This window comes from Pyxicephalus adspersus, chromosome 8 (assembly GCF_032062135.1).
Source record: "Pyxicephalus adspersus chromosome 8, UCB_Pads_2.0, whole genome shotgun sequence".
NCBI lineage: Eukaryota > Metazoa > Chordata > Amphibia > Anura > Pyxicephalidae > Pyxicephalus > Pyxicephalus adspersus.
Genome location: NC_092865.1, coordinates 25,789,645 through 25,816,793, shown reverse-complemented (window position 1 = coordinate 25,816,793; position 27,149 = coordinate 25,789,645). Strand labels below are relative to the sequence as shown.

Below are 27,149 nucleotides of genomic sequence, written 5' to 3'. Positions count from 1 at the left end.
TATTTGCTAGCAAATGTTTTGAATCCTGAACCAGATCCATTCCAGGTTTGCTGGATCACCCAGCTTCACTGATGAAAGTGTATCTTCTCCAGCTTTACAAAGCCTTAATAAGGTAGGCCCACTGTTTGCAAGAAAAGGGTTCCTGAGAAATATAGTTCTGGGAGAGTGCCTTTGTCATTCTTAACTGAGCTATAGGCAGCCCCCCCTGCAAGAATTTTACATGTCTGTTTCTAAAAAAAACTGTTTCTTACTAAAGGAAGTAAATGAAAAAAAAAATCCTGGGATATTCTTTTAAATACAGAAAAAACAGAAGGTAGGCTTTAGATACATTGTAACACCACAGAGAGAGATAATTGGCTAATAAGGTTTAATTATCATATTTGAATTGCAACGCTGTTTAAATTATTGTACATTCTGGTCCGGGAGATTTTGTTCCCCAGAGAATCGTACTTCTTGGAAGAACACCTTATTTTCTTCTGCAATGCACCAAATTTGTGTAACTAAACTATTCTCAGCTCTGCTGCAAAAAAATATAAAGCAGAAGTCCATGAAATATCAGTATCTTATTATACATATAAAATACCTGTAAACTAAAGAACTTTATTGCAAAACATGTTGTATGTATGTAGGTTTTATATATTACTATAATGTATTCCTTTTACTTTCAGATTTTTAATTTATAATCTTCACTACATTTACTTGCAAATCGGGGTTGCTAGCAAAAACCAAAGGAGTTTGTACAAACCATAACGCTGCCAGGGATGCTTACTTTAAAATATATAAATTGGTGATCATTTGGCAGTGGCAATGTTTTAGTTTGACCCAGCCTTTGTCAATGTCACTTTTGCTGTGCAGTTTATGTCCCTGGGATAAGGTAGATCTGGAAAAGCTATAGTTAGATAACCTCTTGTACATGGGCTAACCTAGTGTTGGATATGTTTTTGTCCCTAGGGTTAGGCTAGGAATGGGCACGCTCTTATCGGATGGATCGGACTGGCCTGTGGGATTGAAGGTAAGTGTATTTTTGTTGTTTGGGGACTTTGGAGTTTAGATCCTCTTTAAGGATCCTAGTTTTTAGTCCTATTACTTGTCTCAGCTTTCTTCTTGAAATATGACTACTACTACTTTAACTCTGCCTGCCCTGTCCCATTCCTTTTGTAAGCCACATTTTGCTTGAGCATTTGTTTTTAATTTTTGTCTGTTAATTTATGGTTTATAACCATAATTTATGGCCATAATTGGTGTATACTTGTATATGTAAAAAATTAAAATAACCCCAAAACCTTTTTCATTAGCATAAACATTGTTGCCTAGCCTTAATATATGGTGAAACCAATAATTGAAAGAAAGAGAGAAGAAATAATGCTTTTTGTGGCAACAGCAATTAGTTTTCTTCAAAAAGTTCAGGTTAGCAAATTAGGCTAAACATAACTTAACTGAGCTACTAATCAGCAAACAAGTATAAAGCAACTCAAAATACAATGGAGTATGTGGCAATGTGAAAACATAATGGGACTTTTAGGGCAGCACACATAGCACAGCAAATATACAAAATCATTTTATCACCATCATAGTCTATAAAGTCATACATATCTATGATCATATCATAGAACTATGATGGTAATAAAATGGTTTAATATATTTGTTGTGCTATGTGTGCTTTAAAAGTCCCATTATGTTTTTACATTGTTTGGTTCTAAGTGAAATTCTGGATGTTGGCAGCAATTTAAAATCCTATTGATTTGACAAATAAACCACATTTTGTTTGCCCCCAATTAAGTATGTGATATACTGTATATCCAAAGGATTCATGGAAAGCTTTGGGAAAATTAGGGACGTCTCATTATCCTGAAGCGTTTTGCCGAATGGCGTCCTCAAGGAGGGTAAGGACTTGACTAAACATATACCGGTAACACAATTTTAGATATAGATATAAATATAACCATGAAAACTTCCTAAAGCAACACAATAGATTAGTTGTATTAGATCCTTATATAAGCATTATAATAGGTGCAGATCATAACATATGTTGAATGGCTTGTGGAGAGATATGTAGTATCTAAAGGCTACAATAAAGATCACAGATTGCCAAAATATCTGAATATTATTGTACATTCTAGTGATAAAATATGAAGGAAAGTGAAAGATTATAGGGAGTCAAAGGTATTAAAAGGGTTAATCCAAGTTTATGTTGTTGGACATCAAATAGGATTATGTACGTATAAGTTTATAAATAAATACCTGTATATGTGGAATAATAAAAATGGAGAAGCTGTGTGTATGGCCACTCCTTCCACTCATACAAGCCAGTGGACATGGCCATAGACACAGCATGGCTTTGATTAACTCCCAGTAAACATGGCAGGCAGACAACTCAATTTTAAAATATTTAAAAAACTTTGTCATTAGGGTATTATAGAAACATTTATGTTTATTCTTAAAATTGCTTTTAAATTGGTTTTAGCTATAACATATGTTCCAAAACGTGAAGAGCTCAAAAGATAGATCTGGTGTAAGATTTATTGGATGTTTTGGAATTTCACAAAACAGGTGACAACTGTCTGAGTCAGACAAACCATGAAATGTGTTCTACAAGTTCCAGTGAGTCAGGTTTGACAGATGAGTTATTGTTGGCATGTTCTTGTCTGTTTTAGTGGTGGATCTTCACTGGTATGACTACAGGTTTCAAAAAAAGGTCTGCAAAACAGGAGAGAAAGGTATTGACCAATCTACCTGAAATGTGTCAGATAAAAAAACATTTTACCAGTGTTGGAAGAATACCCCCTTCAGACAAAGCGGATTGAGTTTGAACAATATGTCTGTGGTCCCTCAACTTTAAGGTTTAAGGCTCATTGTAGATTCATGAAAAAATCAAAACCCAAAAACAAACATGTTATACATTGTAACTTACAAATCTTTGGATGTGGACACTTTATTAGTTGTTCTTTTATTTCCCCTATTGATTCTGCCAGTAACACATTTCCTTTCCTAGGATGACAATGCTCACTCACCATACTGCATCCAAGCAGTAGGAATGTTGTTGAACTAACATTCCCAGCATTCCACAAGAATACGTTCTTGCAATTGGGTCTATTGTATTCTCTCATAATTTCAAGTTTCCAGCTCTGTTGGAAGGTAAAGTGATGTCACTAGTGAAGTGAAAGAGGCTGGTAAGTTAGTTTTTTTTGTTTTATAGTTTTTAGTTTGTTCACATATGCCTTTTTAAGGCTATTTCTGTTGTCAAAGTGGACCTAAGTTGGATCAAAATGCAAAACCCATTCCTTTCCCGACCCTTCCTAGATAAAATGATGCTCCTGCACAGAGCTAAAGTGTCTATTTGAGAGTTTTGGGATCATCACAGTTCTCGTGATCTAGCTGGAAAGCCTGTGATGTCATTTTTACTTAAATGTTGCACACAGAAGTTATGGTGTTTAGTAAATATATTTTTATTTTATATACAATATTTATTTTCTTACAAATAAAAGCTGTTTTGGAGCTGGATGGACCTCACATTTCTTTGCAACTTCTTTTGTGCTTCAATAGAAAAGATCCAATAATGAAGAGCCAGGTATGCTAGTGTTAAATTCTGTATCTGTCACTGATTTATGCAACTCGGGGTGCATTATGTCAAGGGCAGTATTGTATGCAATAAACTTAGAATGAAAGCACTACTAAAGCTGCGTACACACCTGCAATTTTTCTCGTTGGAAAGGATCTTTCACGATCCTTTCCAACGAGAAAAGACTGCACGATGCATGAACGATGCTGTACATACAGCACCGTTCATGCTCTATGGAGAGGGGAGGGGGAGAGCGACGGAGCGGCACCCTGCTGCGCGCTCTCCCCTTCCCTTTCATTACGATCGGTCGTCGTCCATCGTCCATGGATCCGCCAGGACGGTCGTCGATCTAAGAGCGACGACCGACTGTACACACGGCAGATTTTCGCCCGATAATTGGCCGATACCGATTATCGGGCGAGAAAAATTTGCCGTGTGTACGCAGCTTTACTGTTACCTAACCCACTTCAAATCCCAAACTACACTGATTCTTCTTTACACAAATGTTTAATGATTTCCAGCTCCTGCTGCAGCCTGCAGGAATAAACAAGGTCTAGCATTGTCAATGGAAAGTCAAAGGTCATGGCTCCTTCATATCAGTATGGATAAAAACAACAGTAACTGTGTAAATGTCTTACAGTTTCACTTTCTTCAGTTCAGTCAGTTAGAACGATAATTTGTCTGTGGTTACAAAGCAGCTAAGTCCAAAATCAAACCAGAATATACCTATGATCTAACAGAATATTTGTCTGTAAATAAGGTAAACTATGCTAAATTGTTGTTTGGGACTTTTCATTAAATCTCTAATAATATTTGTAGAATATAATCTATTGATATTCTAGAGTCTTAAAGTCAATGGCTCTTGCTAGCTCAGCAGGAGGTGAGTTAACAATTAGGCAGAATGATAGGTAAACGGATAGGAGGACAGAATAATAAAAAAAAGGAATTTCCATTTTTGTGTTGTACATTTCCTGCCACAAGTTCATCAAATTACATTTATCAGGTAAGTACCCTACAGTGTAAAGTTGCTTATCTCTTGGGGATCTGGGAACCCTTTGTGACCATTCATTAAATATGTTTATTTAGTTTATAACATGCACCCACAATATTTTTCCTTCATACAGAGTATTGAAGGTAATTCCATCACACCCTCTGATCTAGACTGCAGGGCATACAAATACCTCCTGCCCTGAGTTCACCCTCAGATCTCACAGCATGCAAGCATCTTCTGCGTTCAGTCCACCTCTAAAATTCACACCTTTAGCCCTCTGCTTACTTCCAGGACGATATGGCATGCTGGCAGTTTCCACCTTCTGCTTACTACTACTCCATGGCATGTGACCACCTACCACCCCCTGCTTACCCCCAGACTCCATGGCAGTAAAGCACCTAGGTGATGAATAAATATGATATTTTTCCTCTGCTAAACAGCACACACACACCAATAAGTTAAAATTTCTTTAGAAATGTTGTGCTTTGTAGAGGGCTTTTTGAAAAATAACTTTTATTGAGCACAGATTAGGATATTCCTCTTGCAAAACTTATTCTTAGAAAATGACACCTACATCTCCTGGGCTGCTCCATGCCATAGTCCTTAATAATAGTAGCAAGGCTTTAAACAGAAAACTTTAATTATACCCCACCCCAAAAGCTCTTAGCAGAAATTAGTAATAATTGGAGAGAGGTGATCTTTGCTATTATCTATTCTCTTATATCTTTGTGAATACTAATGAGTCACCGTATGACAAGGGCTCGTACACACAACTAAGCTTTCAGAAATGGAAAAAAATATTTTATCAAAATACATGCAGTTCCTACATCTCCAGCCTGTAGATACAAAGAAATACATTTGACAAATTGTCATTTTAAGTATACACTATACAGTGGTATTTGAGTGAAAAACAAGTAAACTAAATGTTTACCCTAAAAAAAGTTATATAAAAAAAACTTTTTCTGCAACGTTCACCTTAGGTTCCGAACTGTCCCTTGCCCTCTCCTTCTCAGTCTGAAGGCCAGTTCTTGTCCCAGTTATCTTTTTGACCTGATTGAAAAATACTCCCCTAACTGCGTAACCTCGGCTATAAGACTTTTCTAGAGCTGCCCTGTCTCTCTGGATAGGTCTTCCTCGTCCTATTCGGCTTGCTCCTAACCTGCTCATTTAAAACAGCACTCAAAACCTATCTTTTCAAACTTTCATGACCGTCTTCTTCTGTCTCTTAAACCCTAACTAATTTAATTATTATTTTTAATATTAAACAGGATTTATATACCGCCAACAAATTAAGCAGCGCTGTACATTAAATAGACAGATACAGAGGAGGAGAGAACCCTGCACAGAAGAGCTTACAGTCTAGGAGATTCCCACCATTCCATATCCCCCTTCCTATTGTGTGATACTTCCCCCACCTCCTAGATTGTAAACTCTTATGGGCAGGGGCCTCTCCTGTCACACCCCCACTCCCCCCCCCCTGTCACTGTCTGTATCTGTTTGTCATTTGCAACCCTCATTTAATGTACAGCACTGTGTAATATGTTGGTGCTTTAAAAATACTGTTTATTATTAATATTAATTATACCCATTTTCTCTGAGCCTTCACTGCATTGAACCCACCATATCCTGTGACTGGTAAGTGAACTTAGAAGTAGCAAAGTGATGATTCTGCTTGTTTCTCTTATCATTATATTCATTGCTGGCACATTAGCTCCTTGAAATACAGGGATCAGGGAAGTCCTAATTGCAGAGGACAGGTGATGTCCCTGGTATGCCATTCCCCGGCGCTGCCAGAACCTAATGAACTGCCATGCGCATGCACATCACATCATCTTGGCCTGGGCCATTCAGGATGGACCAGACTTCAGGCAGAACCTTGGGAGAACATGGTGACACCCTTGTCAGAGCAAGGTTGGGTGAGGGCAAATAAAAAAATTGCAATCAGACAGGAAAGGGTACTGACATCACATGTCTCTTCTGCAATAAAGGTCCTGCCTGGTGGCAATTTTGTAGTATTTAGGTGTAGTTCTGCTTTTAAAATTTGATGGTTTCAATATACAAAGGAAATAGGAGTATTGTATATGGGGTAAAACATATAAGAACATTTTGATAACCTCTACTTGCCATACTAGCTAATCTGCCAGACTTCACTACACAAACTGTTAATTGAAGATGTCAAAAGGTCATCCCGTAAAATCACGTATCATGCCAAATAGCATTCCTACCTGTCACAGACATAGATAGATGAAGTTAGTGCTCATCTGCTCCAGACATTTCATATGTGTATGCATATTTTCAGGAAGAGGTGACACTTTGCTGACTCACTGTTAACGTTTGTGTATGTGTCAGGCTCCCCCCCCCCCCAATGAATTTCAGAAACCTGTTGTAAGAACTCCTGTATCAGTAATGTGTTATCAGTGCACTGTAATGCAGGTGTGCCCCCTAGGTCTAGTATATACAGGCTGATGTCTTCTTCTGATCTAATAAAACCATCAGAAGAGAACTCAGCAGATGACTGATCATAAAAGAATAATTCTTCAGGGATGCTGCTTGGTTGTAGGTAGGTCAGACCTGTTGGTAGATAAGACATGTTCGTAAATATTGATCTTTAGTATTACAAAACGTTTAGTATAACGAAAGAACATCTGATTAGAATTTAAACAGTTTCTATCTGTGAAACCAAACAAAAAAGGGCAGAATCCTAATAAAAGTTTGCAGTGTTCTGATCAGCCAGTCGAAAGCAAAGTTAGTAGCAGATCTTCTCATGTGTACTAGGTCTCACTGTGTTGGGAACCCTTAAAATAAATGGAACCCCAAGGCACTAACCTGTGTATGATGCATTCTGTTATTTGCAGATTATCACATGTGTAAAGAATATTTTATTAATAACTGTCAAAAATTTCAGTTATTACCGAGGTTAAGGAGCACGGATGATCAAATCAAGAGAACCCTGTAACATGTATTAAAATATCTATGTTTATGAAAAATAAAATAACATATGTAGCATGTATACTATGTTACCCCTCAAGAGTATATAAAAGTAAGTTCATCAATAAAGCTGCTATATTATCTATATTTGGTGTCATACCCCGATATCATAGCCAGCTAGGGTTGTTGTCAACCATTGGTATCTTATGTCATTGCATCCCTCCTTTCTCCAATAATTTACAGTATTGTACAAACACCCTGAATTTATTTATATTAACATAGTTTAATGCAATAAAAGTAAGACATAGAATTTGAAGTATATTTTAAGGAACAAATACAGAAGATCAATGCAAGGTAACACACTACTACAGACGCTCCTATACATAAATGGGTTTAGGTCAAATGAATAGGATGCCTTAACCCGACACATTATAATGCACCAATAAATGCACCATTTTGGGTCTGTTAAATGTATCAGTGTTTTCAATCTTTTAGGTAAATGGAAAATGTAATACCTGCCAAAGACTTTAAAGTCTTACTCGCCATTAGCAGAAATGTTTTATTGCCATTCAACATTTGATTTGAAAGGTATTATATTTTCTGATATTCTTCATTGGTGATATTACTATTGTGTAGTGAATCATGGAAGCGAAATTGCAAAATATAGGTAAAAAGATTACCACAATTCAAGTTCAATAACATTCAGCACTGCCCATCCCAATATATAAATATATATTTGAAAAATGGAAGAAAAGGGGACCTTTATGGCAGTATTATTGTCTACATTTCCAGTTAGAACCATATTATATTTACACATAGATATATCATATACATATTATTAACAAATTTTTGAGCATTCTTAGGTAAAAATATCCTTTTTAATATAAACATTAAAAATACATCAATCCAATGAAAGAACACCAAAACAATCAACATCAAAACAACTGAAATCTCAATCAATCTCTCAAAACAATTGAAATCTCAGACAGCCTCCCAAGGCTTCACCAAAAATCAATCAAATTGAATTCAAATGGAAGCCAAATTCATTGTTTGGATATACACCAACACTAATACTACAATTTTCCATACAGAAATATACTGTATGATATGCCATGCCCAGACCATCACTACACACTAATAACTGAATTTGTGATATTAGCTGATTGGACAACTAAAAGGCTTGTGGAGTGTAAATTGTGAAGATCTCCCTGGGAAATGTGCTGTGTTAAGCATTAGATAATCTGCTGAAATGTTGATTAATTGTGGTATGTCATATGTAACTTCTAGCCACTCGGGGCTCATTTCATTATCTCTGTTGTACTTGTGGATGAAAAGTCTAATTACACTCTACAGACTGATTGGATTAGCTTCAAAAGCAACATTATGATATTATATTGTTATTCCACTCTCCTTGATTAAAATAGAACTTCAGTCATGGTAAAATATATATCTATAAAGGTATATAACATTGGATAAAGTTGCCTTTATTATCTTTTATTAATAGCCCAAAAATGTTAACACTTAACTTTCAACTCTCAAATATACTTTACAACTATTCTGCATCTGTCGGATCAATTAAACTTTTTACCCATGAGGAACCCTTGCAAATATGTTTAGGTGTCAGTGGGAAAAAGCTGCTATCTCTATCAAGTGATGTTGGCCCAGGAACTCTGCAGGCATCATCAATTAAGAGGTCAATCAGTCACAGTCCAAGGAACCCCTAGCAACCTCTTGGAGAACTCTGGTTGAGAATCTCTGAATTAGACAGTAGGCTTTTCCATTGTATAAGTGTAGCTAAACCAAAAAATACAAAGGTAACAAAATACAAAATGCAACATTGTCACCCCAGGGCAATCCATGTTTAGGACTACAGAACATTTCTCCCTCTTCTAATTTCAGAGTTAACCTGGACAATGATAATTAGACATCAGTGCAGCAGAGGTCCTGTGTTGTTGGGTGGAACTTAAGAACTTATTGGGTTTCTAGTTGGATCAACACATATATAATTGTACTTATTAAACAGGTGTAACAAAATGCTTTTGGTGGTGTATTCAACAGACCAAAGGAGCAAATAAGAGTTCATTGTTAGGTTTTAAATATGTTTTTAATAAAGATTGTTTCTTCTGACCAATGAAGTTTTTGACTGTAGAAAAGGAAGAGGAAACTGGTGATCTTAGACAGGGGAGGACATAGGAAGATACAATGTGTGCCATAGCATGAGAGCCCCGAACTCTTCTCAGTCTGTTTGTTACATCCACCGCAGATCTTGATGGATGAATAATGACCAGGACATCCTAAAACTCTTTGAAAAAGGAGGTGAATGGCCATCTTTCCAATGGACTTCAATTCCAGCACATAATCTAACTTGATAATGAACAAGTGTGAATAAGTGATGAATAAGTGTGGTAAGGACATTAGATTATGAGCTCCATCAGGGGATCAGGGACAGGGGTTCAGTGTTACCTGAGTACAATGCTGTCTTTATAAAATATGGAGAATAACTAAATACAGGTATAGATATAAATAAATCAGGTTTGGCATGTATGTGTTCTGCCAGTCAAAGCACTGGTAAAACAGAGCAAATATACTTTTCAACTGTTCTGACCAAGGTAACTAAATTGTCTGTTGTCAGCTTCCAGCGGAAGGCAGGTAAAGGGGAATCTGTGCACATTGGTACTTCTCAGTAGTGTCCTTAGGCTGAGCTGTTCAGGTATATCTAGTGTAAGTTGTAGTACTAAATTCTCTACTTTGTTGGAGCCACTATGCTGTCACACTTGATGGTGAAAGGATGTGGCATAGGAAGCTAGCCTCTGATATTACTGTACATTTCCTATCACTAGGTGTCCTGGAGGGATCCCAGAATGGAAAGTTTGATGCAGCTTCCTAAATTCCAATTGACAAGACTGAACGCAATAAAAAACCAATATTTTTTACACACAAACTATCACATTCTGGAGATGGCTCATCCTGTAGACATGTCACATTTTCTGGTGGGGATTCTATATGCTGGCACTGTTCCCAGTGTACGTTTATCAGGCAGAACTGTATCTGCTTTGATGATATATTGAGGTTCCTCTGATACTGTATTTTATGCCTTATTGTAATACTATTTTATAGAAGTCTTAAGGCCATGTAATGTGCATGTTTCGCATAAGCTCTTCTCTGATGATGGGTGATCCTCAATCATGCAGACAGTGGTGCTGATGTTATGATGTCACTGACTCTCACTGCATCATTGCACTTTACATGGCACACGGGAGGGTCCATGACACCCTGCGGGTGCTCTCTGTGCTCAATGAAGCTGGGTGTCATGCAACCAAAAAGAGCCATCCAGTGGTGAAAAACAGTTACTGTGGTGTACAGCAACAGAGGAGAGGTAAGTATTGCGGCCTAGGCTCCTTTACTTCCCATTTTATTGACTTCCTAATAACTTTAAAAAGTAACCCGGATTTGTGCTTCAATCACTTTGTACTTTAATTTCAAGCTACAATGACACAGAGTCACTTCAGGCAGTAAGGTAATTGCATACAGTGGCAGATGTAGCCCCTGTGTAGAATAGGCTTAGGGCCTCCCTGATCTAACTTGGGGCACTATTGGCTTAGGAGGGTCCAGGGCCCTTGTGCGGCAGAACATTTTGTACTTGCCTATGTTCTCCCGTTTGCATATAAGAAATTCCCAGGGAACTCTACATAGTATTTTACTTAGATTCTTCGGAACATTTTCTTTTCAAAGCACTTTATAAATGCTAGCACACCTAGCAACTACTGGCCAAGGAAGGTCCAAACCCCTCTTTAATTGACCAAACATAGGTTAGCAAAATACATATGGCACTGGCGGCTAATATACCACATGGTGTGTGAATGCATTCCAAGTTCGTAAAGATTTTAGCTTTCCTAATCCTCAGATCCTACAATCCTATACTATCCTCAGATCTACAGTCCAGCGCCTACTGTTGCCCTGGTTGACCAGAATCAAAGTTGAGTATTCCTTTATTAGGGTGATAGGATCTAGGAGACAGACTGCAGCAAGTGGATCATAATGGTGCAAATGATAGGATCAAAGAATAACCCAGCCAATAAGACCACTGATATGATCAGTGTAAAGTACACAGAAACTCCATACACTGATAAGAATCCAAACCTCCTCCATGAACTTGTTTGTTAGAATTGAATGACCGCTCATCTCAGCTCAACAAACAAACCAGCAATCTCGGTCCAACCTTGTAAAAAAAAAAACACCAATCAGCGAGCGCTTTCACTTCCCCCTTCGCCTCCTGCGGTCGCTAAAAATTCCCATTGGCTAAGACGCGTCAACCCTTCGCCCACTGTTTCGGGAGACACGCCCATCTTCGATTCCCTTGTTGGGCGCAGAGGACTAGAAGGTTCTGTTCGCGCAGCCGGTTCAGTCGTGTTATTGGAGCTGCTAGGAGAAGTACTGACCCGGACAGAGTGAGACACGGGCACCAGCAATGGCAAGCTTCAACAAGGGACCAGCTTATGGACTCTCCGCGGAGGTCAAGAATAAGGTACGTGTGCTAATAGCGGGCTATGGAACCGTTATAGGTTGTGCTGAAGTTAAGGGGTCACCTCACAGAGAGAGGGCTTCACAGGTGGTCATGTGACCCGCCCAGTCAGCCTGGGATTGTCAGTGATTGCTGTGGGGTCTGAGCATGAAAATAAAAGAAACGCTCCAACAATATTAGTTTATTCTTCTCTTATATTATATATTGCTATTCATATTCATCATATATATATATAAATTCCCGTATGGGATGCTGCTCTTCTCACACCCCTGCACAGGGCAGATTTGCATTGCTCCCTCTAGTGGGACCCCTCACAATTTTGCTGATTGAGCATATTCATTCTCTCCTATCTGGCTTTTTCTGTTACTATCACAAATGCTCCTTTAATGTTCTATTTTCCTCGAATCATTGCTGACTAATGTAAAAAAAGCAATATTTCCTTTTCTTGTCCATTGCATATTATCTTTTTATTGCTAAACTGCAAATAAATGATACAATTTGATCCAAATATGACACCAAACACTAAGCATTCCCACTGTTTTGCAAAGTGAACTTTGAAGTGACCTCCTGAACCTGCATATGAGTTTTGCATTGTAGGAGTTTTTCGTTTTTTCCATGCTGGCAACCTACAGAGAAAAGAGTTTGAATAGCCTCCTCTGCACGAATATTTTCAGCAGTGTGTTTTCTGGATTGTACAACTTCTAGAAGTAAGAATAGATCAAGTGAGGTTCCACTGGAAAAGTGAAAGTCGCCAGCTGTTACAGAAAATGACCCCACCATTGACGGACATCCATAGGTTTTCAGTGGGAGCTTTGTACAGGAAAATGATGGAGGTGTTGCCTGTCTGGTGGATGTTAATTAGCCTTGCTTCCATAGTCTGGGAAAATTCAGGGGAAAAAAAGGAAAAAAAAAAACCTCATCCCCTCTCCCACCCCTTCCCCCCATCACATTCCAGGGGCATTACCTCATGGCTTCTGGGCAGGGGAAACATCCAATGGTGTGGGCTCTGCATACAGAATGTTCATTGTCTCCTTCCAGCATCTCCAGCCAAGCAGCAAAAGCACAAAGACTTGCTGCTGGATTTCACATTTCCATAACCCCTTCCGCTCTTTTTTTTTTTTTCCCCTTTTCAGTTTTAAGTTTTGAACAGTCAGCAGTCGTTGCGTCGGACGTTCTCCTCGCCTATGCTTTTCAGTTTAAGCGTTGGCCATTTTATTTTTGATAACTAACAGTATTCAAAGCGTACTTACCTGTAATCTGGTGACCACCGACTGAAGGGTTTTAACCAATAAAATGTTTAGGATTGTTGGGGGTGGAAAAAGCTGAATGTTTTCTAATGTATATAAGAAATCGGATCATTTGTGATTAGGATATTCACCACCTCTTCTTCCTTACACATGGAAACTGGCTGTAATGCTAACCATGAAAAGATGAACGATGAGTTTACATTTTATACCCAAATATGCTGTGCTTATAGAAAAATTAGTTGTTGAGAATATGATTTATTACTTTGTGGGCTGCAATTCATCCAGAACACAAGGTTAAAGTGTCTTAAACTTCATCTGTAATTACAAGCCGAACACACCCACCGTTATCAATTCAATTCTACATCCAGGAATGCTGCAAATTCCATATCTTCACCTTCCAAGCAGCGCTATTTCTTTCTATGTGTACACAAGCCATTGTTTCTCCATCCAAACAATAAACCAGTGTGTTAAACAATGAGCTAAGCAAAACGTCCTCCCAGACAGCCGGTATGAAAAGAAACCTGTACAAAGAGAAATATGTCGACTGATATTTTCTGGAAATGCTGATCCTTTGGAATCATTGTTAGAGAAATACGTAAAAAAAACTGTATATAAACCTAAATGTTCCAACTGCACATATTGTCAGGTGTGTTCCAGTTGATGCCAAAAGTTTATTCATTTTCATAAATATGTGATCCTTTAAAGTTGCAACATTCAAAGGCTCCTCCTTTTTCAAAGATGAGAACCGTAGCTTGGTTTAGCTGCAGTGTTGTCACCCTTTCTTGTGCATTCCTGACTTTAACTACAAAACCCATGGAAGTGCACAATGATGTGATCTTTAGGGTTGCCTTAGCATGCATGTGTTTGCAGGATGTTCGTCGTCCATGGTAAGTCATATGGTTTTTTTGCACGTTGTTTACCTTTCCTCCAGCTAGGCTAGTCATTTATTTCCATTATGTAGATGCTATTCGTTCATGCTGGTCACGGTGTACTCCTGCACTACTGTTACTTTAATGTGGTTGCCATTGGTTACGGCCATTAAATCTCCCTGACAAGTAGATATTTTCTCCACTGAACATCATTTGTCTTTTCTCTCTGTGGTTTTGGTTTGGATCTCCCCGAGATCAACTGTCTGAAGTTTATGAACCCAGTTGTCAAGTTTTCTATGTCTTATCAAATGTTATGTCATTTCACATTTTGTTCTGTCACCGCAGCCATGTTTAATCTGTGTTGCTTTTACAGCTTAGAATCTACAAGGAAGTTTCAGTCCTAACCTTCCAATTAATATTGTGCAAATATTTGTGAAACAAGTAGCATTTATTTTCCTTCTGAGGTTCTTCCCATCTCTGCATTCCATCTGATGGCCATGAAATCTGCTGCCTCTGTGATTTCTCCTCTCATGTTTCACAAGAGGTGCATTTGGTTGCATCTGAAAACAAATGTCACAGCAGCAGCCCTTTGTATGGTTTAGCTGAGAATTGTTACTCCTCAGCTCCTGCTGTTCATCTGTTATTTATATGAAAGAACAGGCTCTGGAGGTAAATACAAGAGGAAATGAGTCTGATTTGTTTTTCGGGAAGTTAAAAAAATATCAATATAAATCCAAGTTTAGCGTATTCACAACTTCACAAAGAATAAGTGATTGGTAAGAAGGAAATCATGATTTGTGAGCTTCTATATTGCAGGACATGTTGGATTTCCTAATTTGATCGATCATATGTTCTAGGCTGACCTGCACGAGCATTGCTAGCCTTTGCTCATGGTGTTGGGTCCTTCAAGCTGTAGGCGGTTGACTCACCACAGGGTAGTGTTGATTATCTGAGCTATCTCACAATTCCAGGGACAGGTTCATCACTTCATTGGAGAACATTCATTGATATATTCTGGACGGTCTATGCACTTTAAAAGAACCTATGGTCCAATCTCCCAACCAGAATTGTATGCATCCACACAAACGGACTGGGTTGGTACAGAGGCAGGTATTCAATGCCATCATGGATTTGGATTGTGGGAAAAAAACTCCATACCTAGAAGAAACCCTACAATGGAAAACATACAAATGTGTTCAGCATCCTGGAATATACGGAACCGAAGACCACAGTGCTAACCGTGAGATGTGTTTATTTTATACCTATAACAGGAGATTACCCATGTTTCTGGAGCAGAATGTTCTTTGGGCATCAAGTTGTCCTTTTAATAAGTTTTAGTAATTTCCAGAGCTTTTATCAGTTGATGGGTGAAATAATTTGGGACAGATTTGCTGTGCCTTAGGAGCAGTCTATGTGGATAGATGTATGTAAGCTGCTATTCTTTCTCCTTTCTTCGTATCTTTTGTAAGTCAATAACCCTGAACACATATGGGTGTATCGGGTGTCTTGACACATCACCAGTGCATACATTTTCCAGTTCATTGACTTGCTAACGATGGCCGGCCCAGGACTTTAACAAAAGTCAGCAATGTTGGCGCTCAGTTGTCATTGACACGGGTTCCATTTAAATGGCTCAATGACAGTCAATATATCTAATTAGGGTGAACCTTTTTATCTGTACCGTTTTCTAAACTTCACCTGGCTGTTTCTCAACTACACATTATAGTTCAGGTCAGCTGAACATGGAAGTACATAGAACACCACACGTGTCTACATTCTGTGCACAACCTGCTGTCAGACGATTGCTGGACTTAGGATACAGATGTGGCTGTGTCCTAACCAAGCTGGCAGCTTTTACTGGCATTCTGGCAGAATTAACGTCTCGATGGTAATGGAGGATGTGACGGAAGTTGTGAACCACTGAAAAAGAAAATCCTTATTCCATAAACAAGGAAAATTGGGCGGTAATAAAGGAGAATCAAGATACAGACATGAAAACAAGTAATGTGACATAAATATATAATGAACTATTATTACAAAACATATACCTCCTGTGTGTTTTTTAATATATTTTCAGGAGTATCTTTAGAATAGCTGACAACTAATTGGTCCTACAGCTTCCGACCTTTGCCATGCCTGGAAAGTTGAACAGGAAGTCCAGAATATATTCCGCGTTCTTGGTAAACTCTGCTTTGTGACATGTTTTCTGTGACTTTGACCTTTTACTATACTTTTTCACTAAGCTCTGAGATGTGAACACATTACATTTGTGCTCAAGCTGTTGCGTCAAGTCTTTATTATTTCCATTTAAGGAAAAGTTTGTTGTTAATCTAAAGAAACCAGTTGAGCAATGGAAAATATACCGGTAGTAACCCAGCTGTCTAATGGAGTTTGGAAAAATTCCTGGGGCAAGTGCGGCCTCACTGCTGGCGATCAGCTGTTTAGAACTTGTTTGGCTATTTTTACTTTTTTCATTTTTCCTTCTAGTTTTAGGACTAAATATGTAACTGCTATTTTAGAATAAACTTATGGTATCTAGTACGGCTGAGGAAAATTCTGAAGGAAAGGAATGTGTTGTTGCCACATGGACTTCTTCAATCAATTTTAAAGTGTGTGTGTGTGTGTTTTTTTTTTTTTTTTTTTTTTTTTTTTTTTTTTTTTTCAACAAAACTAAATAGTTTCAGCTAAATAGTATATGCAGTGCCATAGGTGTGATGAGTTTGTATACTTTAAATTACAAAGAGGAACCAGTTAAACTGGATATCCATACAATTAGGATGTGCTTTTTTTCATAAGCTTTAGGCTGAACTCCAGGCAATTATGTAAAACCATTGTTTAATCCAGTTATGGTTTTTATAGTTAACTTTTTCTCTGCCCTAGATATTTTATAATTTTAGTAGTAGCAGTAGTGATAAACTAGATGGCCTGGTGGGGGGGGTCCCTGGCAGTTTGTTAAACTTGCATGGGTTTGTATCCCATAACATGCTTTGCAAGATTGCAGAGTTTATACCCAGAAAGCTAATCTGAAATCCCTTTTTACTTCTGTCATAATAGCAAAGCATAATAGCATAAGGAAGCTTTTCTGTATCAAGTTTGGCTTCTGAAACTCCACCAAACCAAATGTTAATAACGAGGTTATTTGGCAAACTTCTCGGGCACATTGACTTGGTGTTACCTTTATTTTCACAGTCTCCATCTCTAGGTCAGGCCACTACCCCTTGTTTAACATCTCTATAATTTGCCTCTACTTGTCCCCAGAGACCACCAAACTCAATGTACATGCTCTTATCTCTTGACTGGACTGTAACCTACTCCTCTCTGGTATTCCCGACTCTTTCCTCTACGTTCTAACTTGAGTGATGCGTTCAGACTTCCCTATCTATCCTTACCACCACTCCTTATTTTCAGCCTTTTCTTTACAAATCTCTACATTGGCTTCTATTTCACCTCAGAGTCAAATTCAAGCTCCCGTGCTTTGCTTTTTTATCATTCAGAAGGTCTTGTCCCACTTACCTTCCTGACCTGATATACAAATACATCACTAGCCTCTGCCTTTCTCCTCCAAAGACCTACTAATGACTTCCTCACTAATAACCTTGTCACATGCATGGCTCCAAGACATTTGTAGAGATCACCCCAACTCTCTTTCACATCTTAGACTTGCGTTTACCTTCTGTACACCTAGTTTTTTTTTTTTGCCATTTTCCTCGGTTTTTTAGTTCCACCGCTAAATAGACAGATTTTGCCTAGCGGTGGTCCCCCCCCCACCTCTTAGTGCTTTGTCACTTGCACACCCTATTTAATGTACATTGCTGTGTAATATGTTGGTGCAAAAAAAAAAAAAAAAAGAAAAAGTTATATAACTGCACAGGACCCTGACAGACCTTCCCGCTGGCCATGATTTGCCAGCTGTGCAGAGGAAGCAGATCAACCCAGTAATATCTCTAGGTCTGAAATGAGGAATGCAATACCAGAATGGTTTTATTTAAAAAAAAATTACATTCACATTTTAAAAGTTATTTAAGTCTAGGGTTTTTAAACCAAGAATTCGACTTTTCCATTCACTATTCAAAGCAATTTTTAAATCCAATATATTTAATATTTTTTAACATAGGTATTGTCCTGTTTATAAACAGCTTGTGGTATAGTTTGCTTTGATCAGATCTTGTATTAAACTGCAGATGTCATCATGTCTCATCCCATGTCATCATGTCTCATCTAATGTCGTCTCAACCAGTATTTCTTGTTTTGTGTTGCTGAACCCTTTATTCTTTCTGGAATATTTTTTTAAACTCCAAAACCTGCCTTCACATTGTTCCTACAGAAAATATATATATAATATAATTTGCAGCTGTAAAGGAATGTGCACACCTTACAGTTACTGTTCTGTTCAGCATTCTGGAATAAGTTGGTGTCAGGATGTAAGATAACTTATGGAAACCTCTTCTATTAAACTGGAACTCTAAATATCCAGCCTTGTGTGTGTATGGAGAGGTTGTGGTGGGGTTGGGATAAATGTATTATAGTGGTGTATATATCACCAGGAATCCGGTGGGAAGCTGCTATTTATGTAAGTGTCCGAGATTCATTTGGAGAGCTCTTACTACATTGCTAATGTAAGTAATGACTAATGATTTGTGGGTTTTCATCAGTGTAGGGGCATTTAACCCCTTTTATTTCTAGTGGGAAAGAATCTAACATGCCAGTGCAGCTAAGCAATTTGGCTTTTACTTGCTGTAGTATCGCTTTGAGTGTTATGCATTCATTGTCTACACCTGTCAGTTCACATGCACAATGCCAATTAAACAACATATGTTTTTAGGCAAATCATTCTGAAAAGTATATTGTAGATGTGACCTAAGCAAGAACAAACAAAGGTCTTCTCATGTCATGTCCAGTGTTGTCATCAAAAAAAAACGCCAGCCTCCTGCTAAAATACTGGTTACCTGGCTGATAAAACACCCCCTGGCTTCAGTACTCTGTGGATGTTCCACAGCATATACACAGATAGGAGTATTGAATTGCACTGCTTATCTGCATACTGTGGTGTCTTTACTGTTACTTTACTTGAATGAGCTGCCTTAGCACAACACACATGAATACAAGACTTAATGACACATAAATACATGATATAATTTTTATTTAACGCACCTTTGCAGGCCAGCCTGTTGTGGATGGGATCCTCAAGTCTGTCATGTAGTCATAGTGAAAGGGTTCAAAAATGTACGTTTAGAAGCTATGATCGCAGACAATGTTTTCCACATTCGTATTAAGTCCGATTCCTGTGCTCTATAAAGCTATCTTCTTGGCAAAGTAAAAAAAAAAAAAAAAAAGCCCACTCCTATATTACAATGACTGAGTAGTTGTCCAAGGTATTCCCAGCAGGCACGCCAATATGTGGACTCGGCCTCGTATGCCCAAAAAGTTCTGGAAGATGTTATTTCTTGGAGGTTTCTAGGTGAAACAGACACTGTCCTGATTTTTAATAAAAACCTCAAATACACCATAAAAAATCACTTGTTTGTAATTTTTTTTTTTTTTTAGTGTGATTAAACTGTAGAGTATCTAAAATTTTTAAATGGCCTGTTCCTTAGCCTCCAATCCCATCAAACATAAAATGGACTAAAGCCCCACTTTACACAAAGATCAGGTGTTTGTTGCAGGAATAGGCGATGTCCCTTCTACAGTAACCTATCCTACCTGCCTGATTGCGCTGGATAAATGAAATGACCAAAGCCCGCATGCATGGCATCGACTTTGGTTGTTGAGGAAACCTCACAATCCCAGATTCCCTTGCATGTGCCGGGGATAAATGAACTAACTACGTGCAATCCCAGCACAACCAATCAATTTAGCTGAAGATGACATGCAAGATGGCGTCGCCCTGTGATGGAATGTAGATAGGTTGTGCAAATTTAGTTCCATTTAGATTTAATTGTCTTTTTTCTTACCTTATGAAGCACAAATCTGCCCCTATCTCTCCCTTGATAGTGCTGTGTCCTCCTGCTGTTGTGCAACCATCTCCTCCCTCCGGGTCTAAACTAATACTGGGCTGCCAGTAGAAAGTGTCTACATTGGACTGGTTGTGACATGGACACCCAAGAAGGGACCCAAACGAAACAGAAGGAATTATAGATTGGGGCTGTGTTAGGTGACTGTGGCATTATTGGTAACTAAAATAGGTTTTATCTTGTAGATGGAATAAAAGCTGTAGATAACATTTTTTAGATGGATGGGTTAGGTATGGTGCTGCTTGTCCACACAACCAGCTTGTTGGAAGGGATACTTTAATTGGTTGCATTTGTTACTTTTGTTGGGCCATGGACAGATAATCCTTTTGTGCTGTCATATAGGAACACTTCTCTTCAGCACTTGAGTTATATGTCTCATTGTTTGCAGATGGGAATAGAATTGTTCACCCTGTAACAGCTATGCTTTGCTAGAAGCTGAAATGTTCATGATTATTGCAGCTCTGTGTCGAGGATCTAATAAATACAATAAATCTCCAGCGATGAAGCCATTTTTTTATTTGCATTGCTAAAATATTAGGCTCAACTGCTCCAGTACTTGTTACTTTTGGAGAAAAACTCCATGTTTATTCTTTGGAAAATATTATTTTTAACTGCTTTGTGTAAGTGCTTATAATTGTCGACCTATGTAAGCCATATATATATATATATATATATATATATAGAATTGGTGACCTTTAAACACGCAAATAATAATAGCACAGGGTTTGTGGACTTAAAAAAAGATCAATAAAAGTTCTAACTCTTCTCTAGTTTATTAAGAACTTGTTTCTGAACCTTGAACCTTTAAATAAAATCCACCAAAAATGTACACACACTAGATTTGATTGTTTAGCAATGCAAGAAGTGATGTGTACCGCAGAACTATCCACTATCACTACATGATCATACACACAAATAGTAAACGATCGTCGCCAGAATGGTCGGTCCTTTCCAGTGACATTCCTCTTTCATCAGCGTTGTTGGACAGATGGGCCAGCGCATGGATAGTTAGCAATGGGAAACCAACCAATGTGCAAAGGCTATATTGCTGGTATAGTGCATTTGTTTTGTGCATGTTAAGTATTGTGTTCTTGTACAGTCACCTGCAAAGTGGATCTTGATCAATGGGATTTCAAAGCCATTTGTGTTTAAGGGGCAGTGCTTATTCTAGTGTTAAGTTTGAATTTTAGCAGAAAAAAAAAGATTACAGAAAATTTTCACTGATCCTCTTTATTAGGAAAAAAATAGTGTTGTGTAATCGAAATAAATTGCCCTTAAACATTACAAAGAACAAACCAGGCCTTCAGACATGAGGAACCGCTCTCATATTGTGCACATCCCGGCATTCTGCATATTCAACTGAAATAGCAAACGGTTAGCATTGTCCTCATGATGGGCATTTCAGGAAAGAATAGGATTACTCAAAGCTGTTCAGTGTTTTTATAGCTTAATCACGTACTATCCATTGTGCATTACAAATTACAGGTAAATACAGATATATAAAATATGTGCAAGAAGCTAAAAATAAATTACATCTGTTATTTCAGAAAACTAAGGTATAAAATGGATTATTATGTTCATAAGGTTTGGTTTATGTGACGTTGGTTCGGAAAAGACACCTTTAGAGTTGAAGTAACTATTCTTTTGGCAATGCGGTCCTCTAGTGGCCTTATTTTATTTATTAAGTCCCAGGTTGTTATCTTTGTGGTTAATGGTAACCAGCTAATGGATGGCAAATATCAAATAGCCGCTTTATATTTTCAGAAAACTTGCTGGTTTACATTATTAATAGACAATAGTAATCGTTTTTAGGCTTTTTTATTATTTTCCGCCTGAAGGAAGAATTATAAAACAAATTATGCAGGAAGAGTTGGGAGTTTGCAGCTCACAGAATTATTACTATTGGGTATTTTTTCCAAGGACTTCATATTGTTCCAGGCCGCACTCCTTAGTGGGTAAGACTACAGACAGGATTGGGATACATGGGGAGGTTCTGGTAATTAAACCGTCATGATTTTTACCAATTAGTTTGCTTTAAAGTACAGCAAAAAATTAAGTTTTATGAATATTCTGGAATTATTTTTGTTAGATTCTGTCTTATTGAACCCCTACAAATGAGCACACATTTTGAAATCTTGGCAGTGCTCAACCCAGAAATGCATTTGGGCTGGGCGGGAAGAAATTGTAGACGGGTGGAAGCCCCTGAATCGTGACCCAACCCAAAAAACAGCCGGGTGGTTGCTGAAAAGTGCCGGTTGGTATGCCCAGCTAAAAAGGTCTGGGGAGAACACTGCTTGGGCTTTTTGACTTGTGACAGTCGGCTGCCTTTCTGCACACATGGCCGCATTGCGTTGTGGGATGATTGGCAGCCCAGGGCTCTCAGTAAAAGTAAAGTTGTAGGAAATCTATGGCTGGCTTAAGGAATAAATGTAGGAGTATGCTGACACATCATGCCTGCTCTGCATTTTAAATTAGAAGGATTCAATATGAGGAATGCTTGGCTTGATTTCAGTAAAGTCAATTTTCTTACCATACCTTACCATGATGTTTGATTTCATTTTTATCAGGGCAGTCTTGCTTGTCGTGGTTTTTTTTTTTTTTTTTTTTTTTCAGCTGCCTTTCCCAGCTGCTTGTGGTTAATATGGCCATCCCAGCTTCCAAGGGAAACAAAACCTCCAGACACAAAGGGAGGGACTCTATTACAGATAAATCACGTTACATTATGTGGTTTTACTTACAGCATGGAATTGGTTTAGGAATCTAATATCAGCCTGCAAAAGGGTGACAGATGGAGGAGATATTTGGTAGCTGCATTTGTACCATTAGGGAGCAGTAAATTCCAGATACCCTGAGGCTTAGACAGACATTTGCTGGAGAATTTAAATTTGACCCTATATATATGGCGAAGCCTCGGTGAAAGATGCTATTGGTCTCTCTCATTAAAAAAAAAATGCAACACCGTTATGGGGGAATATTTTTACCACTAAATGATGAGCCAAGGTCTGCATGTTTTATTAAAGGCTAATAAGAGAAGGTAGGATAACACTGGTGCCATGATGCCAGAAATCCCCCCTCATCACCTTTCCAATGCTGCCTGACAGACAGTAGGGGCTGTACAATTGGACATGGACAACGGACGTGATGCAAAGTGCAATGTTCGCGACATTTTTTTTTTTTTTTTGATCGCCCTGTATTCAGTGGGATGTTTATGGCATTTCTAGAATGGAGGGGTAGTGTGCAGACATCCGTGGCATTTCCCTGGCATCTATTGGCTTATTCCAGATGCCTCTGCTTTATTGTAAGGTCTAAGGTTGTAAATACTTACAAATTGAAAAATACCATTTATATTTAACTTGGTTTTTGACCTATTCATCTACTTATGATTACATATTGAGGGTTTTTTTCTAACTTTGTGTTGAATATGCTGACCCTTTTGTAATTTTCATTGTAAGTGCGGCCATACTCTTATGGTTAGAGAAAATTGTAAACTAAATGAGGTGCATTGGAAAGAATACAATTCCAGCTTTTATTCTGTCATCCTTCTCTGCCAAAAAGGTCATAATGGGAATAAAATAATGGAGCTTTTGGTAGTGGTTCAGTGAGATTTTGGCAGCCCTTGTGGAATAATGACGTTGATAAAACATTTTATTCTTCTATTGCATCCATATCTGAATATGGCTCCTGCCCAGGGATGGGGGACTCATCTTATTATGGAAAGCTTCTGAAATTCCCACTCTTAGAAGCATGCAGAGAAAGTTTATAAGGTTTGGCGTACGGCCAGCTGTTGCAGTGAAATTTGAAACAGATTTTTCTGGAATTAGGTCATGTGAAACTTCTCCATTTGGTTGCTCTGTGTGGAAGGTTACTGGCGTTTTCCATTAATAAGATCGTCCTGGTTAATGTGCCTCTGATCTGATTTCTGTATCCTTGAACTGGATCATTTGTACAAAAAGCACGTTGCTTGACACTTTTTGCTTTTGACACTCGATTAATGGTTTACCAGGCTTCTCTTGGTAATGAGGAAATAGCTTGGAAAGGTCAGACCTTTGCCGGAGTTTCATGTGATCAAATAAATTCCTTAGATATTTTCTGGAAGGCTTCACTGTACAGGTGAACACAGACCCTTGTATATTATAGCACAAAGTGTCTGCGTTAAAGTGAAGTACCATAGGCGGTCATTGTTGACCTTTCCCTAGTTAGTACTATAGTAGTGGGGTCCCAAAAAGTAATTTATATATTTTACACGTTGCCAAGTCTATCATCGGATGAGTATATAGAAGAGGAGGACAAAAAGTAGGTTTCTTTGCGGCAACAATTGTGTTAAAATGGTGATTTGAATTTAGAATATTCTGTTAACATTATGTTTTGTGTTTTCACTGATCAGTATAAGTCTCTGCAATGTCCCCTGAAGAAGACTAAATGGAAAACAGAGTACTTAATTATCTAATGTGGTTTGATCATATGTAAACTTGCAAATACCAGTATGATCATTCGTACTGTTCTATATATCTTTGTCATGAAGAGTTGAGTATTATCTAGCATTGATATTCTCAATACAAATCGCCATTTTAACACAATTGTTGCTGCAAAGTGCCTTACTTTTGTCCTCTTCTTCTACATACTTTCCCTAGTTAGGGTAAACTTCTACATGTTCATTTCAGGTTGCAAAGCAACAAAATGAGAGTTCTTTGGGTGGGGGTTTCTTTTCTATACCTCCACTGTAGGTCTAAAGCAGGTAGAAAAGGCTTGGCTGCCCTGATGCTGTCCTAGTGCCTTCTATGATGTTCTGGATGGGGTGAGCATCCCCTTTATTTATTTTTTTTTGGTCACATTTTGAGATTTCTCAGCTTGTCATTGTCTTTTCCTTCATGTTGTTATAAAGTCCAGCCTGGGAAATTTTTTGCTTTTTAATGTCAATGTCATTTCTGTATGCTTGTCTTCCTGTATGTAGTCCTATATGCTTGTTCATTGAAGCTGTTACTGTATAGCAAATTCTTTACTTTTCCAATGGCAATCTGTTTAGCAGGGCTGTGGTTACACAGGTGACTATTGTCCTGTAATATGTATTGGGTTTAACTGAAGTCTGGTTTTTCCCATCCGTGGTTTCCAAGCGCTGGGTAAACAGTGCAGTAAGTGGGACAAAGTGCTTTACGCAGAGATTCCATTCACCCTGCCAAATGATGTGTGGCCCTGCTGTTTACACTAATCCCATGGATCATATAAAAGTGCTCCCAGGCCTCGTATTGTTTCACTGCTTATATATTTCTGCTGCTTTGAATAGGCCAGAGCTTGTGAATAGGACATCATTCTCACTTGGTCATCGGATATTTCCGGGATAATAGCAGCAGCTATAGTACAGTGCCTGGAATTTAGAACATGGCAAGCTGTAAACAGATTAAGTTTATTCAAAGTGCACCTTTGCTCTGTTTAAATTGGTCAGGGGGCAAATTGGAATAGACAAACACATACCTGTCCTAAAAGTCCTGCAATGCAAACATGGTGGTAACTCGCCTGGCTTGTGCGTTGTATTGTGAGATTCAGGTGATGTCTTATCCCTAATGCATGGCTCCTATTTCTTACCATGCCTATATTATGTGACCTTCTGTTTGCCGAGTCCTCCTAGGTTTGGTAAACATGGTCTTGCAGTAACGCACCAGCCATTTACATGGCTGTAAATTGCAGTAACTCCAGCAAGCAATTGAGAATTCGTCTTTCTCTATTTCACTCCCTTGAACCACAGAAAGGTAACACCTGCTTGGACTTCCAGTATATCATTTGCATGGTTACTTCAAGCCTAATAAGTGATTTCTCTTGAAAAATTGTCACCATGCCAGGAGACTGTAGACCCTTTCTGAAGGAATTACAGTTATTCTTCTACATTCTCACTCTCCCTCTTGGCTGGGGAACGGATACAAGTTCGGCCAACCTTGGTATTGGTCGGTGTATAATAAATTTATTAAATCTGAGGAAAGTGTTTTGTCTGTGCTACCCTTTGCACCCATCCAGGTGCTCTTGTTTTATTGTTACATTACTGTATGGCAGAGAGAACGGAATAGTGTAAATGGCTTGCATAGGAAGCGGGCTGCAAATGTCATCCTTCTTGTCCCAGATCTTTTTTTTCCCTTGCTGGATATTTGTCCCCTCTATAGAGTGTTCTGGAGCAATCTATGAAAATACATCCACGGATCACAAGCTGTCTGGTGCTTTGGTTTTTGTGTTTTTCAAGTTATTTACCCGGACTAACATGTTTGAATTGCAGTGTAGATACATCCAGCACACAAATATTAGCATTTGTTGGATGTCTTTATGCATTTGTTGATGGATTGCCTTTGGTACATGCAGTTCTGGTACTGATAGTTGAATGTCTGTACTACTAAACAATTGGTCTGCACTCTTCTCTGTGTCCAAATACTTTATTGGCATTTCCAGAAGTTGTGGTCTTAACTGTTTTATTTGTGCCATTGTGGTGGTAGTTGTTCCACATGACAAAGTACATTACATTACATTTCTTAGTGTTGTATCCATACATCTAAACCTATGGGGGTTAAGGGATTCTAAATTTGTTAAAAAATTCTATAATTTTATTTCTGTGTTTTTTCAGATTGCCCAGAAATATGACCTGCAGGTAGAGGAGGATCTGCGACTCTGGATAGAGGAGGTGACCGGCATGAGGATCGGTGACAACTTTCAGATGGGCCTGAGAGATGGAGTCATTCTCTGCCAGTAAGTGTGCTGTCAAGTTGTTAAAACGCTGATTTGCATGACTGTCCTGCCAGTCATTTAGTTATGTTGGGGTATTTGAACTGGAACTTGCAGATGTTTACATGGGAGTATGCAGCAACTAAAGTCGGGCAGTTGGTGGTTTCTTCTGACCTCTAAATCACCATAGTTCAGAGTAATAATGTGGGGTTTAGCAGAAGAAACCAGAAGAAGAGTGCTGTGTGGAACCTGGAAATTTACATTACTGTAAGTGTTTCTGTAGAAGACCAACAGGATTGCTTTAAACCAGCTTACTAAGAAAG

At 38.4% G+C, this 27,149-nt stretch overlaps 1 protein-coding gene and 1 long non-coding RNA gene across 3 annotated transcripts in view; one reads left to right on the top strand and one right to left on the bottom strand.

Annotated features, from left to right (window-relative positions):
* Positions 1-2,507: 2,507 nt before the first annotated feature.
* Positions 2,508-6,893, bottom strand: LOC140336210 (uncharacterized). The gene is made up of 2 exons (XR_011921836.1): positions 6,776-6,893; positions 2,508-2,697 (listed from the first exon to the last, which is right to left on the bottom strand). It is a non-coding gene; the product is annotated as an uncharacterized lncRNA (long non-coding RNA).
* A 4,952-nt stretch (positions 6,894-11,845) lies between these two features.
* Positions 11,846-27,149, top strand: part of CNN3 (calponin 3) — a 23,137-nt gene continuing 7,833 nt past the window's right edge. Inside the window, exons 1-2 of one of the 2 annotated variants that reach the window (XM_072419831.1) lie at positions 11,846-12,003; positions 26,729-26,850. In XM_072419831.1, the coding sequence (XP_072275932.1) occupies positions 11,947-12,003; positions 26,729-26,850 (179 nt within the window). In that variant the 5' untranslated portion in view covers positions 11,846-11,946. Of the gene's footprint in view, positions 12,004-14,003; positions 14,135-26,728; positions 26,851-27,149 lie in introns of those variants that run through there. The other variant, XM_072419832.1, reaches the window with a different exon arrangement.